Consider the following 17,792-nt stretch of genomic DNA (forward strand, 5'->3'; position numbering starts at 1 on the left):
TTGACTCGGGCTTGCAAGACTTGTGCTGTCGGGCTAAAAATAGCAGTCTTGATGTTCCCTCTCAGGCTGGAGCTTGGGCTCTGAGACCCCTAGATTTCAGAACCCGGGCTCCAACCCAAGTGTGAATGTCTACACTGCTATTTTTAGCCTCGCAGCATGAGGCCAAGGCAGTTGACCTGGGCTCTGAATCTTAGTGCGGTGGGTTATTCTTTGCTGCATAGATCTATCCGTAGGGTCCCTCTTCACACTGTTGTTCTGTACCTTCGTGAGCAGCAGACCACTAGATTGGCTTTCAATCTAGGTTGTGTTTTCACAGGATTTGTGTGTGTTTACATAATGTACATATCCACACTCCCCCTTGGGGGTTATATATAAAAATAGAAATTATAGGGTCAGAAAGAATATGTGATGAGGGGGTAGAAAAGTTTTATTGACATGAATTTGGGTTGGCCATATTGAGTGAGTGAGTTATTTATTGAAGGCCATCCCTAATAATGCTGATTAAAACCTTATATCTAGAGTTGAAAGGATTAGATTTTTATTGGTAAATGTTGGTAAACATCAGTTTCACCGTAAACACACGAATGGATGAAAAAATATTTCTATAAATGATTATCAAAATTTACGGATAGACAAAGTAAGAAATACTGTTTGAGATCTTAATTTAGTTTAAGTATACTTTAAGGATACTTTTAGGTTACTTTGTATATTTTGACATGGTATAGACAGTTGTGTTTTAATGGTTATAAAGCTTTAACTCTTTGAAGCTCAGCATCTGCTGTCATTCTATAACTGTCTGACTGCAGCCATAATTTTTCACATTCTGAAAATCTAAATCAATAAAAATAAAAATTCTTAACAATAAGCATTGATATTATCCATCAAAATTATAAAAAATAATCAGATTCTGCCAAGTCTACTTATACCACATCATGCTGTGTTCTGTCTACCCCACACATTTTAACAAAGAAATAATTTTAGAAATAGTTTCAAGATATATTTTATTGGAACTACTTTGTATGCGGATGATTAGATGTTGAACATGAATGTAATTTAGATTTATAAATTGCAGAGTCAGGAAATAAATTTATCAGTACCACATGTGGTTCAAAGCTTTTTACCTTTCCTTTTATCATTGTAGAAAATAAAGAGCAAATGTAGTAATGCCTGTTTTATTTCTTTGCTCTAATAGATGGAGGGATTTTTAAGTTAAGAAAATAAGGTCATTTCTTTCAAAAAAGAACTTTACCCATACCTTCAGCCTGAGATCTGCATTCATAAAGAAGGAAAAAATACAATGGGACTCAAATATATAGAAGTCCGAGTTCTCTAGCATGTGCAAACAAGTTGTTCAGTATATTTTGAAAGGACTTTAAAAATTGTTGGCTATTCATTATTAACTAATTTAGGAGTTGAGATGAGCACAAATTATATACTGAAACAAAACTAAATTATCGAAGGAAGCCCTTGTCAAAGGAAATAGTTAACTACTTAGCAGCTGGATAAATATGCCATGTTGGGGTACGTTAACTCGGGGCCTTAGTTGTTATCTGAAGATCAACTACTGTAAAGGCCTCAACTCTCTACACAAGCCATTCCAGACAAAATTCCACATTAGAAAGGTGGCACATAAAGTGTGAAAAGAAAAAGAAGAAAAAATCTGCAATATTTCTCGTCACCGAGTGTACTAATCAAGGATGAGGATTGAGCAACTTCATGCAGCCCTTCAGAATAAAGACTCATTTCTGCATGACGTATATGCACAGAATTCCTGTTAAAGGGAATTTCTCTAGGCAGAAGACTTGCAGTAGGGTGTCCTACTTGAGAGCACGCAAAATCACAGCCTGTAGTGCCTATAATTACAAGTCCCCAAAATATATCTAAATTCTGAATGAAAATAACCAGACCATATAGTTAAACAGAGCTCAATATATCACTCAGACCCTAAATATATCTTTTTAACTACAAGGGTAGTTAAGATCTCTAATAGGCTTTCAATGGAGGTTGTGGAATCCCTATCATAGATGATTTTTAAGAACAGGTTGGACGAATCCCTGTCAGAAGTGGTCTAGGTTTACTTGGTCCTGTCTCAGCACAGGGGACTGGACTAGATGATTCTATGATAATCTTATGTTTATATAGCATTTCTTATTCTGTCTATACCACAAATGCTTCTACAAATGTAATGATATACAAACCATCCAGTGGGCTTACTTAACCTCCGCTGAAATGCGGCTTTTTCTCTGTGGTGAAACTCAGCAAGCATTCCATGGTGCACGCCACTGTTGTATTTCAGTTTAGGAAAGGAATGAAGGAGTACCTTTTTCCATCTGAAACATCAATAGAAGTGATGTGGGGAGGATGTAATTATGCCAAGTGGAGTTTGACTGGGAAATAACAGTTAATGCCTCTACCCTTACAAAAAAGTGCAAATGCATCTTTTATTACATGTTAGATTTGTTTTAGGTCTCATTCAAAAGATGGCACCTCCAGCAGCACAGCTAAACATGTGCTGGGGGACTGCGTCAGAACTGACTTGGAGCTAAGAATGCCACCTTCTGAATGACCAGTGCCTCTTCCTGCAGCTCTTTTTGGGTGCGGGTGAACCAGTACTAAATGCATTTCACTTCAGAAGCAGCTTTAACCATGGTTTCAGCGCCATCTCAACATATGGTTGTAAAACCCTAGGTGCCTCAGTGATGCTTTATTATTTTGAGCATAAATGTGTGTGCTGCTTTACACGCAAGTAAAAGAAGATCTTTCTGAGGACAAGGTAGTGTCTCCTGTGTGGATGCATAAGGATGGGAGAGAGTGCCAGGAGCAGGGTCATATATATATATATATATTTTAGTCCTTTGAGTACAAAGATTAAAGATTGCTGATTCTAGGCTCTTTCAAAGTGAGTCTCTCTCTCCCAACGCTGCCTCTGCCCTGGCCAGCTGAGCTTGGTGACCGCAAACAGAAGCGGCACCCTTTGAAAGGGTGGTGTTGCACCTGCATTGCTCAGATCTCTAGGCTTGGTGCCTCCGAGAGTTCCCGGTGGGGTGGTACACCTCTGCACTGCCTCCACTATAAGGTTAACTACCACAACTGAGTTCTAAATTGAGACATGACAGGACAAGGGAAGGTAGCACTAACATATGGTGGACACAGAGAGAGGTTTCTAAAATAAATCCGCTAATGCGCGCGCACACACTTTTTAAATAATGTGAGGTGATAATGAACTTGACAAAACGCTGAGATACAGAATTCAGCCCCAAGCTTCGCCCTGAACTGTTGATTTCAGCACAGGTATATATTCATCACTCATCATGCAAAGGCTCATTATAATGCTAAAACAGAGCAGAAATAAGATGAGGAAGGAATTTAAAACACTGCATTGGTAGCAATAGTTAGTAAAACAATTTTCTTTCCATGGTCTTTAATGTATATTAGACATTAGCTGTAGGGGAAAAAGCATATGTAATTCCCTCTGGACATATGCAAAACAGCCTGAAGAATCACTGCTGTTAAAGAAAAATGAAGCTTTAAAAGAACACACAGGCACACGCATACACATTCTCTTCCTATTTCCCCTACCTATCCAAGAGGATCCTTTAAGTTAAATGCAGTTTGCTATATTTTCCCATGATCGATAATAGTTGGTAATATATGTTGTTTCAGTAGATTTGAATTTCTCCTTCCTGTCTTATGCTGACATTGTCATAAAATTTAAAATACACTTAGATTGAGAAACACCTTTTATGTCATTGGATTTAATTTTTCTCAGAATAAACTGTGAGTTTTGCACTGAAATAATAATATTGAGTAAAGTAAATATTTTTTTTCAAGCAGGAAACGGCAGCCTATGGGTAGATCCTCTCTGCCCAAAGAGCTCCTGTGTAGCATGTTGACTTTATTATCTTGTAACCATAAACCATTCACTGTTAGAAGCCCTTATTTACATTCTAAACAGAAGGGTAAGGTGAATAATGTAATTATAGCAACCTCTACCACACTGTGGGTGTGAAAGAGGCATCTGTGGTGGGCTTCTATACTAAAAGACTGAAGAGGGAAAACTTATGTGAGTGATGTAGGTTTGTTGTATTTGTGATTTTAACCCTAGAAAATTCTGTTGGCAGAGACATTACTTTGTCTTTTGCTTTACACACATTCCTCTGACGTGGAGCTCAGTTTACAGAGGGAGGGTGTATGTGAGAGAGAAAGCTGGGAGGGGAGGGAAGACTCACATACACAGAGCTAGTCTGACTAGAAACAGAACTGCCCCTGGCAGATTAGAGAGACAAATGAGGTTTGGAATCTGAATCCAGGAAAAGGAGAGTGGAAATTTACAGCTGCTCTAAGAGAGTGTGCGTGTTTTAGTCATCAACCTTGTTAACATTTTTCCCAAAAGGTAACAGTTACTCTTCAGCAAGCAAGTTGAGACTGAATTCTGGAATTTGTTTTCTCTGCCACGTGTCAATAATAAGGAAGAACTTATATTAAATTGAAGATAAGTAAAGGGTCCTCCAACTGGACTGCTGATTTGGGTCTGGCAGAGAGCTGTCTTCAGCACCTCATCATGTATCTGCTTTTTGTTGTTTAGACAAGCCTGGACATTTCTGTACACAGTGAGTATCAGCTAAGATTATCCAGTCTGAATTAAATAAAATTAGGTAATGAATTTAAAACTTCCTTTTTTGCTTTATCAATATCTTTTTTGGTAATGAAATTCTCACTTACTACTTGTTACCTTTTTGTAGCATTGTAAACTAATGTGGTATATTTGTTTTTTATGTTAAAAGCAGTCCTAAACGGTACTACTTCTGTTACGTAAGCATTGGCTCTGTTAACAAATATTCTGTATCCATAGCATATCTTTGGAAATGGGTTTTATTTACAATGGGGATTCAAAAAATAAAATAGCTGCAATATATCACTTCTCTTGCTTCTCTCTAGTGAGGTACTTGCAGATGCAGCTTTGCTCTTGAGATACAGAGAAATGAGAACATAGTCACTTGCGTAAGAAATTCAGAAACTATTGTTAAGTATATGAAATTTGAGTATATATTCAAATTGTCACATGTAACTGCATACATAATTATAAATAAAGAGATTGAGGATGATCTAATAGGTCTCTTACATGTCTAGCTTCTAGGATTCTGTGAGGTAATGGGCCAGTCTGAAAGTCCTTAATCAGGCAAAATGTTCATTTAAGTCTCTGGGGAGTTTTGCCTGAGTAAGGACTTTAGAACTTGGCCCATTTGTAGTAGAAGCAAACCCATTGCAGTGCCAAATTATTTAATGTGTCATGGAGTTACAGGAAGTGATATAACTCTTTCTTTTCAAAGATACGACCAAGTGAATGAAGGTGGTATGGGTCACTTTCCATTAATGGCTAATATAAAGCAAAGAAGAATAAATACTGGTATTAATGTTTGAACTGCTGGATCAAGAGTGTTATTTTTCCCTCTTGGCTGCTGTTTCAAGATTTTTGTTTTGTTTTGTTTTAATTATTTGGGTTCTATTACCAGTTTCTCTTGCTTCCATAATTATTACTACTACTCTAAATGGAAATTAGGCTAAAATTCCCCTTCCATATAAGTAAATAATAATAGCCCCTAAATAATGGCTTTAATCTCACACACTTTAATTAGTTAAGGGACCTGATCCTGCATGATTAGAGACTTTGAATTTTCAATGGGCAGGATTGGGCTCTGCTTATGTTTCACAAATATCCCTGTTGCCATGCTATAGGTAGAGATTCCAAAGACTCCTGAGTATTACCCTTCTTCTGCTGTTCGCAGATATCTGCAAAACCTACTTCCAAGTTGTGTGTCTCATCACCTTCTAGCACTACTAGTCTATGTGGTGGACCTAAAGTTTCCAGTCCTGCTGATGATCTATGTAAGTTGGGATAGTTCCATGTGATAGAATTTTTCTCAGTTTTCTTTTTTTAAAAGCCTAGGAAATTGCAACAAAAAAACTACATTAAAAGAGCATTGTTAAGGTTGCAAATTCAAGCACTCAAAAGTTAAGAAATACCAGAATTAAGTTGCCTGTGCAAGCTTAATTCACTCCCCCTTCCGATTTGCGTGTTTGCATTATGAGATAGTACATAGTTACATAATTAAAGTCTATTTTTTCTGCAGGACCCCCTGCCTCATTAAGTGAATGGGAATTATTCTCTGTTTCTATTTTATTCTCCTCATTGCTCACAGGCCTTATTTAATGCACACAATCCATAGCCTACATTGAATACAAAATTATTAATTTCTTCCTTTGTGTCTCTATAGTGTTCTCGCCATAGTATCTGGGTGCTTCACAAACATTAATGCATTTATCTTCAGAACATTCCTGTGAGATTAAGCAATATTATTATCTTCATTTTCCAGGTGGGGAATTGAGACACAGAGAGATCAAGGTCAAAAGTGCCCATTAATTCTGTGTGCCCTATTTGAGATGCCTGGAGCCTGATTGATTGATTTATTAATTAAAAGAGCGCTTAGCATTTTTTATAGCACTTTATATGTTTAAAGAACAGTTCCAGTCAACCTCAGTTGCCATCGTGAGTGCTCCAGCACACCTGCATAACTGATGCCAAGTATCTCACATTGAGTACCCATAAAATTAGAACACACAATTAGTAAACAAATGTGAAAATTTTGGTTTATGTGGTTTGTCCAACATAATATAGACAGAGGCAGGATAGAATCCAGTTCTCCAGAACTGCTTTAACTATAGGACTGCTTTAACTGCTTTAACTATAGGACAATCCTTTGTTTTCCTGTAATCCCCTTCCTCATTCACTACATAACTTCCCAATTCTGCAACAAATGAGGCAGGGATCCAGATAACAGCCTCATTTGGTGCACAACCCCAATTCATCTCTAGAACACTGTCCATTCCGTGCATTTTCCTCTGTAAAAATAGTATGTAATCATGTACGTAAAGAGTATAAATGTAACGCATATACACAAAAAGGCTGAATTTAACATTGCACGGGCAGCCTGAATTCTGGCATTTCCTAATCTGAGTGATTAAGTTTATAACCTTAATGTCCTTTTAACACTTTTTTTTTTTTTGGGAGGGGGGTGCAATAATACATAATTAGACTGCAAAATGATAGTGACAATTTACAAATCCCAGCACACAATCTACACCCCATCAGTGCTTTTTAGCACATTGATGGGGTGGGGAGAAATGAAGATATTTTATTTACCTATTAAAAAATAACTCCTCCCAGGGTGAATATGTTAATAGAGTGTTGTGATTCTGGTACACAGGCAGATACTGTACACCTAAAAGGACAAGAAAACATATAAAGTTTTCTTGCCTGAATTTGTGTAAAATTTTATACAATCATTTCACTTTCAGTACCAAACTGCTTGTCTCAAGTGACATGTAAGAAGAATGGATTGAATGAATCACATGCTGTCATTCTTGTGTTTGTGGGAAGGAGGAGGAAGTATTTGTTCCTGAACTGCTTAACTGAGTTACTGTATAATGATGGGATCTGCTGCTGACTGAAGTAATATTGCTGTCTGCATGCCTCCTGCTTTGTTTGCAGTGTTCTTGTAGCCATGTTGGTCCCAAGATATTAGAGAGACTAGGTGTGTGAGGTAATATCTTTTATTGGACCAACTTGTATTGATAGTCAAGCTTTCAAGATAAATGGAGCTCTTCTTCAAGCTTGTCACTTTCACCAGTAGAAGTTGGTCCACTAAAAGATATTACCTCACTCACGTTGCTTCTCCCTTCTTTACTGTCTTTATAAACTCTGATATACTGGGGTCTTTTAAGGAAGACTGTGATCAAGAAATAAAGGAGGGCTCAGGGAAGGAGCCTATAATGTGTATGAAAAGAAATCTGATTAAGTTTATATTTGTATTAAAGAGTTCTGATCACACTAAACATATCCGTATGTCATGCTGGTGAACATGTAGGCTGGCTGAACCGGTTTCTGTACTTGCCAGTCTATTCACAGGAAACTCAGCTGGGCTGAGTGAGTTTGTTTGGCCCATTATAGTAGTATCTTCAAGAGCTAAAAAGGGGTGGTGGCCTATTAACGTTCTTTCTTTACCTCATTTTAGCATTCCCACCTGACAAGCTGACTCCAAACTTCCCATTGAAGCTGTTGGGCTTTGTTGTTTGGTGGATGTGGCTTGGTTGTTTTTTATTAAATGATATATTGGATTAATTGGATTAGCAATGACATATCCTCTATTCTGAGCTGTAGGAACATAAACTCAGATCTCTGTAAATAGTCAGATCTTCTCCACTCCCCGCCCTTTCAGATTCACATGAAAATCAGTCTGTTAAACTTTATCCCACTGATTTGCTGAGACGAAAAACAGATTTTACCTTCTGCAAACACCATCTTGCATATTCCCAAAATTAACAGAGGTCTAGTTGCCTGGGTGTCAGAATTCTGGATGGGGCGGAGGGGAGAGGGGAAGAGGAACCTTTAGTTTAGGCTTTTGTTCCTATTGGATGGCATTCTACATCACCCCCAAGTCTTAGTTGATAAATGTTTGCTGATAGGCCTGTGGTAGTCTACAAAACTAATAGATTTGGTTTGGTGATTAATAAAGCACTGAATCTGAACCCAAGAAATCTTGGTTTTATTCCTGACTTTCCCATTAGATTCTTATGTGACCTTTGACAAATCATTTAATCTTTCTGTGCCTCGGTTCCCACATTGTAAAAGTGGAGATAGTTGTACTTACTTGCCTCAGTGGTATGATGTCAGGCTTCATTAATGTTTGTAAAAGTTTTTGAGATCTCAGGGAAGGCATGCACTGTGAGTGCAAAGTGATGATATGCAATCTCATCCATTCCTTTGACTATTCCTAGTACCTGCACATTGCTGATCTTATTAGTCTCTGGACTTCATGAATGCTTGAGCTTGCGTATTAAGTTTTTGCTTTTTGTGCATGTATGATCATGAGGATGTTGAGGGAATGACAAAATAACCTGGTAAAATATAAGAGAGAAGAAGAATTTCTCACAGAGAATGAAACACACATGCCCACGCCTACTGCCCATCATAAAAAAGCTCTTCTTTCAAATTTTAACAGGCCTAGCCAAACATCTGGGAAAGGTTGCTTTAAAAACTGCTTTTCACTATTTTTTTCACTTTTTTTTCCCTAAAATAAAACAAAAGAAAACATGTTCTTTAAACAAACCCTAGCTGAACACTGCCAGAACTGACACTTGTCACTGAAATATTTTTGTGAATTTAGAGTGCATGAAAGGTGTTGGACTTTCTAGCTGTGGAGGCTGAGATGTTCTGTTTGTCTACAGGTTTCAACCTCAGGCAGTGGAAGTGCATTATTTCCCACAACCCTGCAATGTGTCTCATTCCTATACTGGGGAAACCACCTCCAAAGCTGAAAGTTATTTGGTTTAAAGATCTGTTTTTCCCCCTCATCTCATAGACTGCTAGTAAGTCTGAGACTTACTGACAAATTAGTGTCAGCTGTCGTGGTGCTGTTTATGAAGTTAACCCCTCCTCATAAGGAACTTGCGGGAGACCACCAAACCATGGTCACCAAAGAGCCCTCCGATAGTGGTAGTTTTCAGTCGCTACCAGCCTTTTCTACATTGAAAGTTTGCCACAATTTGCTTCCTTTATCTTGTGTGACTGAGAGTAGTTCATGTCCAAAGAAAATCACTGAATAGTGGAGGCAAAGGAGACCATAGGTCTGACAGGAACATGTCTGCCAAAAAGACTGGTGTTGGGAACAAACGGTACCAAGAAAGAGAGTCCAACAGAGATTTTTAAAATGCATAAATTGCACTCTACCCATGGCTTGCTTTTTGTGTGGAGGATATAGTACAGGTGTGGGTAAACTACGGCCCAGGGGCCACATCCAGCCTTTCAGATGTTTTAATCCAGCCCTTGAGCTCCAGCCGGGGAGCGGGGTCGGGGGCTTGCCCCGCTCTGCACATGCCATGGCTCCGCGTGGCTGCCGGAAGCAGCAGCATGTCCTTCCTATGCATAGGGTCAGCCAGGGGGCTCCGCATGCTGCCCTTGCCCCAAGAGCCACCCCCACAGTTCCCTTTGGCCTGGAACCACAGCTAATAGGAGCTGCTGGGGCGGCATCTGCGGACAGGGCAGCACACAGAGCTGCCTGGCTGCCCCTCTGTGTAGTAGCTGGACAGGGGGACATACCGCTGCTTCCAGGAGCCGCTTGACGTAAGCACCACCCGGAGCCTGCACCCCTGGCCTCCTCCTGCACCCCAACCCCCTGCCCCAGCCCTGATCCCCCTCCCACCCTCGGTCCCAGCCCAGAGCACCGTTCTGCATCCCCAACCCCAGAGCCCCCTCCCACACTCTGAACACCTAATTTTTGGCCCTACCTCAGAGCCCACACCCCCAGCCAGAGCCCTCACCCCCTCCCACACCCCAACCCCCTATTTTGTGAGTATATAGCGAGCCATGAATGATTTCCATACTCTGATGTGGCCCTCAGGCCAAAAAGTTTGTCCACCCTGATATAGTAGGTGAAGGCAGGAGCAGAGAAGAGAATGAATTTGTTGCCCTGCTACAGTCAACAGTAGGGAGTGAAGTGAAGAGTAATGGCTCTCCCCTTGTCACTGGGAAGTTCCTTTGTGCCATTAAGGTGCTGTAGTGGTAAGCTTGTGTGTAATAGCTCTACAAAGAAATTCCCTAAGGTTCCTCATCTACTCTGGAAGTACTAGTATTTCACTTCCTTCAGTTTTTACAAGTAGCCCTAAATTAAAGACAGACCCTCATCAAAGGTGTAGTTGATACAGAAAAAAGTTGGCTCCAGATTTTCAAAAGTTCCAGTAATTTGGGGTACCTCAGATTGGGCATTTGGAAATCAAGGTAACCAAAATACCGCCCACTGTTGTAAATATTGGCCTTTTAGAATTCACTGGACTCCATCTAGGATGTGGGGGGGGAGAAAACTTACCTGTCTAGTGATACAAAATCCTGTTTGGAATTGTAGTGAAAATAGCGACTATTTAGTAAAGAGACTATGTTCAGAAGATGTATATAGGTTAATTCCTTTTGGGAAACAGTAGATAATAAGCCTTGTGATCCTTGAAGCTAACATATAAAAAAAAATTACTTCCTTTTCCCCTTCACCCCCCCCCCCCAAAAGAGGAAATCTAATAGTCAAAAGTGGTAAATTTATTTAAAAATCAGAATTATCAAAGTTACCTTGACACAGCTGAATGTGATGTTTGTTTTTTAAAATGTCCTGGTTTTTGTTGTTTTGCTTTTTAATAGTATTCAAAGGCTGACAACCCAACTCCCACCCCGCATGTCTTGTCTTCAGGGGTTAATAAGCTTGCAGATCCTCACCCTTTTCTATTTCCAGTGTTTTAATTTTTAAAAATGTTCTTTTCCCTGTAATATCAAGTCGTTAACCATGTGGTTGTGAAGTCCCGAGTGCTTATTAGCAGCATGCATGCAGACATGTTATTGCATTACTCTTTAAATTCAGCAAAATTGTGGGGATGATGCAAGTCAGACAGTGAGAGGCCCCTTCTTTCCCAGTATGTGAATATTGCTGAACATTCCTAGATGAGTTACAGTATACCCCCATCTTCAGTGTAGTGTATTGGCAAATTGACAGGTGTGACTCTGCTCTGTGCTAGTCAGAGGGTCTTGCCAAAAACTGTGTCCTGAGTTCTATGTGAGCAGCGCTGAGCACCATTTTTGGCTTCCTAGTCGAGAACTGAGCCAAGTATTCAGGTTTACACAGCCAAAACCGCAGAAATAAAAATGTAGTTTGAACAGTGCCCTAAGGAGCTTGAATATTGAAGAGAGACAGTGTCTTGGAATTTCCAGAATTTGAATGTGAAAATATTTCTGTAGAACCAGCCTAGCAACAAATGGTTAATGAAAAACTATATACAGATTTAATCTTTTTGATATTCTTTCCTGCTCTAGGAACTTTTAACTGAAATATGACATTCTTCAAATAATCTTTCCTTTATGTCACCAATAAATTACACAACCTCTCTCTCTAAGTGCTTTAAGAGTTTCAGCTTTGTAGCATAGGATCTGTCTTATTTTATAAAACACCACATAAATTTCAAATAATTCTCTCAAATGTCTATAAGGGTGTATGAGTAAAAACTGTAGCTATTATTTTTATTAATCATATAAGATATGTAATGACTAGTATCATATGTGTACATGGAGAAAAGTGTGTTCTTGGATTTTGAAGTAAGGGTGAGTGTTATGCAAAGTATTTTACATATGTATATTTTAATCTGTTTTCATTCTTCCTCTCTCAATCTCTGTTATAACATTTCTTATTTGTATGAGACCATAGTGAATATGAAAATTGGAGTGATTTTCTTCCACCCCCCAGATCTAATTTACTTCTTACTGGTGTGTTTTTACTGTTTGCATGTTCTTCAGCTTGGGGACCTAGTGCTGCAAAGTGCTGTGCACCCTCTTTAAAGTGACATGGGCTAGATCCAAAGTCCAAAAAGTCAATGAGAGTCTTTCCATTGACTTCATCAGGCTTTGTATTGGGTCCTAAGAGTCTTCAACTCCCATTAAAGCCAATGGGAGTTGAGGACACGCAGCACCTTCCAGGCTCAGGTCCTGCTGACACCTTAAAACTAAACTGGTCGCTTTCTCTTTCTGGTTCTCATGCACTAGTACACTGATGGGTATTTGGGTTTCCAACAGAATAGGGAGGAATGTATAAGTTAAAGTATTTTTTGTTTAAATGTTTTAATTTAATGTAAGCATTTGTATTTATATTAGGCCTCATTTTATATTTCTTGCTCATCTAAACTCCCCCAGACTTAAACAAGTCAGAAGTGAGTTGTGAGTCACAAGGAATGCAGGCCTCTCAAGGTTTGGCAAGCTCCCTTTTTGGGGAGGTTTAAACTATTCAATATTGACATCCTCTTAACTAAAAAGTTAGATAAAGAGAAACAAAATAAAATGTAAGCAATGACTGAAAAGTTGAGGCCCAATCCTGCAATGATCCAAGCAACAGATATGTTTGTCTGTCTGTTCTTGGAGCTACTGGTTTTCCAGTCAAAACTTAAAAGGCCTCTAGAAACCAACCTAGACTAGTTGAAGGATCTAGTGGAGTCTACTGGAATTTTCAGTGGATGTGAGCAACTGGAGCTCAGAGTGCTCTTACAGTCTGAGCTTGCAGTATACTTTATACATAGAGCATACTGTATTGGACTCGTAGCTGCAAACAAAACCTTAAAAGCTAATTTTTGCTCTTTTTGTCCTTTTTGATTTAAAGCAGTCTTCAGCTATATCAGAAGAAGAAATTCAGGTGAAGAAAATCATGCCTTTGTTCAGTAAATCGCACAAAAATCCTGCTGAGATTGTAAAAACTCTGAAAGAAAACATGGCCATATTGGAAAAGCAAGATAAAAAAACAGACAAGGTATGAGATCATGTTTTTAAAAGACGAGTGATAAGGCATTTATTTGTACTCAGGGGAACAACAATTTGAAGAGATTGAAATTACTGTGTTCACCGAGGCTGTGATCTTGCAAGCACTTATGCATGCGAGTTACTTTTATGTACAATGAGTAGTCAATGAGACAGGCTAATCCAAAAAATAACTGATTTGTATTATTTTTTTTTAATTACCCAAGCATGTAACAAAATAAGACGAGACCATTTTAAAGGTACTCTAGGGTTTACTATTTTTGTAGGCTGACAAACTACAAGTGTGTGTGTGTTTACACATGCAACAACATTATATAAAAATACAGCAATGTTCATATGTACTATATACACCCTATATATAATTTTTATATGTATTTGTATCTATTACCGTATTAGAGTGAGTGTCTGTGTGTGCACCAGAGACTTTCAAATTCTCTAAAAGAATTGTCATGGGTACAGTTCAATAATAGAAATGTGGATGAGACTAAAAATAAAATTAAAACAAATAATTGTTAGGTAATATTAAAACACTTCTTATGCAATTCTGTCATTTGACTACAAATGTACTTTTCCTGGGTACGATTACATATTAGAAGTGAACCAAAAATAAAAAGGTAAGCATATTTTCCTTCTCTGTGGAATCCTCTTGGTACTTTGGGTTCACAGACAGTACCTCAGAATGTGTTATTTCTGTAACGTGGAACTCAGTGAGACTTCTGGTATTTGATGTCTCACTTTGGGATACCTTCTGTTAATTGTGAAGGATCAAGATAATTTCAGGAAGGGGAAAGAGAATATATAAAAGACTAATTTTGTGCTAAATGTGCCCCATAGCCTAATTAATGGGGATATTCAATGCAGAAAATTTTGTTTTTGCTTTGCAGTTCAACTTTAAATTCTCCACTAGTTGAGCTGTGCTTTTGGGGTGGGGTGGGGTGTACCCCAGAGATGGAGAATTAAGAGGAATTTTGATGTTTTATGAGAACTTTGAATTGACAGTTTTTCTACTTTTTAGAAAGTCTGAACTGTTGGTATACTTTTTTCTCACAAGATAAAAGGGTGTTAGAAGTAGAAGACTTCATCCAGTTTATCAGTACGGAAATTTACAGATTTGAAAATGACATTTTAACTGAATATTAAATCATTTAGCTATCTGATATTTAATATCTATGATCCCAACCCTGCAGACTGTTACTCACATGTCTAGTTCCGATTAAGCCACTGTACAAGAGAAAGTGGTTTGTTCCTAGTTCTGTTCTTTCAGGCACAATTCAAGAAGGCATTGCTATTCAGGACAGTACTTAAGCACATGACTAAGTGCTTTGTTGAACAGGGGCCTAACTCTATGATCTGGATTGCCGAGCAGGCAGAGTCCTCATCCCCTTGGGGTCAGAGGAAAATGTCCCCTTCAGACAAGAGTTGCACTGAACTGCTCTGAAGACAGTCCCTCCCAGTAAGGAAAATGTCCTGAATAGTCGATGTTAGGGGAGTAAATCCTAATAGGAAGATTCTTAGGGCTAAGACACAGCTATATAGGAAATCTGGAGGGAAAGTTTCTCTCAAAAAATAATAATTAAAAAAAAATACCCTGATGTCGTCTTCTGCACATTCAAAACTTTGGGATCCTCGTCGATCTGCATTTGTTTGGTATCTTTGCCATTCATGTGTTTTTGAGCATTCATTGGGGGGGGGAAAAGGAGATCTGTGTGCCACTTTCAGCTGTTCTGCTGGGCTGAGAGAGTTTTCAAAAACTAATTATTACTCTAGTGAGAGATTCAGTGCAAAAACACCACATCTTTCACTTTCATGCAGCTAGTTAAAACATTGTCTTGTCATAACTTTCACTTTCAATACCCATTTTTCATGTGGCTAAAAGCCCTTTCTTTTCATGGCTAAACATACAGTATTGCTTGCTAGCAAAATAGATTCCAGCTAGAACTAACTTCAAAGTCAAAAGCCCTAAAGGTTTATCCTGCAGTTATTTAGACACCTACAACTGTAGTGTGAATATGTAGATGGAAATGCAAGTTTGGGACAATTGAAAGTGGCTGATATAGCCCCAGTGCCTAGAGCAGGGGTGGGGAGCCTTCTTTCTAATGGGGGCCACTGACCCACAGAAAGTCAGTCACAGGCCCCACACAGCCCCGCGGGGAGGGTGCAGGGGCTCGGGGCTTCCCCTAGGCTCCGGGGTGGGGCCAGAAATGAGGGTTTCAGGGAGCAGGGCTGGGGCAGGGGGTTGGGGTGGAGGTGTGGGGTCTGGGAGGGGATTCTGACCATGGGCAGAGGGTTCAGGGTGGGGGTAGGAGCTCTGGGAGGGTGGTCTGGGCTGGGGCAGGGGGTTCAGTTGCGGGAGGGGGTGAGAGGTGCGGGATCCTCAGGTGGCTCCTGGTTAGCGGCGGGGCTAAGGCAAGCTCGCCCTGGCCCTGGCCCTGGCCCTGCACCGCTCCCGGAAGCGGCCACAGCTCCTATTGGTTGTGGTTCCTGGCCAATGGGAGCTGTGGGGGCAGTGCCTGAGGTTGGGGGTAGGCACACATGGACTCAGAGCTTTCTTGATCACCACTGTGCCTAGGGTCAGCTGACCGACCTGCCTGGCACTGTAGCTTCCCCCCCCCGGCAGTGGGGCGAGCCAATGCTTGCGGCTCCAGCCCGCGGGGGGGGGGCACCGAGGCTCATGGCTTTTGTTCCGCAGCGTGGAGACTTGCCGCGGGCAGGATGAAATTAAGCAGGGGGCTGGATCTGGCACACGGGCCAGAGGTTCCACACCCCAGGCCTAGAGACTACCATCCCAGAGAGGGAATTTCTTTTCCAGCTCTGTAGCAGTTCTGAAAGATACAAAACTACAAGAAAGTGGTGTTAAGCAGCCCTGAAATTATAAGAGATCAGATGGAAAAGAATTTGAAAAACAGGAAATTTTATTAGCACACGTGAAGTGCATGATCTGTATTGCATGCGTGCTATTGTTAAATGCAACAATTATTAGTACTACAGAGCTATCGTACCCCTATAGCATTTCTAGATTCCAAGGCCAGAAAGGAACACTGTGATCATCTCGTCCGAACTCCTGTATAACAGAGGCCATGGAATTTCCCCAAAATAATCCCTAGAGCAGATCTTTTAGGAAAATATCCATTCTTGATTTAAAAGTTGCCGGTCATGGAGAATGCATCTCAACCCTTGGTAAACTGTTCCAATGGTTAACTCTTCCTACTGTTAAAAATGTACACCTTATGTCCAGGCTGAATTTGTCTAGCTTCAACTTCCAGCTATTGGATCATGTTATAGTTATACCTTTCTTGGCTAGATTGATGAGCCCATTATTAAAGATTTGTTCCCCATGTAGATACTTAGACTATAATCAAGACATCCTTTTAACCTTTTCTTTGTTAAGGTAAATGGATTGAACTCCTTGAGTCTTTCTAATATTTTCTAATCCTTTAATCGTTCTTGTGGCTCTTCTCTGAACCCTTTCCAATTTATAAACATCCTTTTTGAATTATGGACGCCAGAGCTAGACACAGTATTCCAGCAGCAGTTGTGTCAATGCCAAATACAGTGGTTTTTTTTTAAAAAAAATCTCTACTATTACTTGAGATTCCCCTGTTTATGCATTCAAAGATTACTTTAGCTCTTTTGGCCACAGTGTCACTCTGGGAGCTCATTTTCAACTGATTATCCACCATGACCCCCAAATCTTTTTCAAAGTCACTGCTTACCAGAATAAAGCCCTCCTCACTCCCATCCTGTAAGGATGGCCTACATCACTTAGACCATTTTTTGTGAAAATGATAATAGAAATTAGAAATGCTGATTGTAAATTTAAAAAGCAGTTGCAAGTCTTTTCAAGAAGAGTGTGTCTGTGGAATACACACACAAATATGTATACATCCTCTCTCACTTAGTGTTAATGATCATTGTTATTCATATAATGTGTTACATTGACACTCTTGTTAGTGAGCACAGGTGCATTGACTTTAATGTTGTTGCATTCACTTACATAAAATTTGGTCCAATTAATCCATATACCTTAACCAGTTCCTACTGTTCTAAAGTCCTCTTTCCTTTTCTTATTTTTCACATCTGATTAATTCAAAGAAGATTCTGTAATAATGGGAAGATTAGCATAACATTAAGAGGATTAAGAAGAGTAATTCTCCAGATCTGGAAAAGTTGAATAAAGCCTCTCTTATACCTCATCCATTTCTTACGCAACGTTTGAATTGAACAGGGGCTCCTTAGAAAGTGTGCATTTGTCCTGATGGGTTCCTGTTCATGGATCTTTATATTGTGAGGAGCCAGTGCATACCTGCATGTGTAATATAATCCCAGTTATATGGGACCAAATTCATCCCTGATTTAACTCCAGCATTGGCACTCCCCATTAAACTGGAGTGATAAGCAG

The 17,792-nt window shown here is 39.6% G+C and overlaps 1 protein-coding gene across 8 annotated transcripts in view; it reads left to right on the top strand.

Annotated features, from left to right (window-relative positions):
* Nucleotides 1-17,792, top strand: part of CAB39L (calcium binding protein 39 like) — a 105,838-nt gene that overhangs the window by 21,281 nt on the left and 66,765 nt on the right. For 2 of the 8 annotated variants that reach the window (XM_073343710.2, XM_073343741.2), the window contains exons 2-4: nt 4,394-4,610; nt 5,787-5,886; nt 13,239-13,385. In XM_073343710.2, coding sequence (XP_073199811.1) covers nt 5,878-5,886; nt 13,239-13,385 — 156 coding nt within the window. In that variant the 5' untranslated portion in view covers nt 4,394-4,610; nt 5,787-5,877. Of the gene's footprint in view, nt 1-4,194; nt 4,611-5,736; nt 5,887-13,238; nt 13,386-17,792 lie in introns of those variants that run through there. The other 6 variants (XM_073343720.2, XM_073343750.2, XM_073343730.2 and 3 more) reach the window with 6 other exon arrangements.

The sequence above is a fragment of the Lepidochelys kempii genome, chromosome 1, assembly GCF_965140285.1.
Source record: "Lepidochelys kempii isolate rLepKem1 chromosome 1, rLepKem1.hap1, whole genome shotgun sequence".
NCBI lineage: Eukaryota > Metazoa > Chordata > Testudines > Cheloniidae > Lepidochelys > Lepidochelys kempii.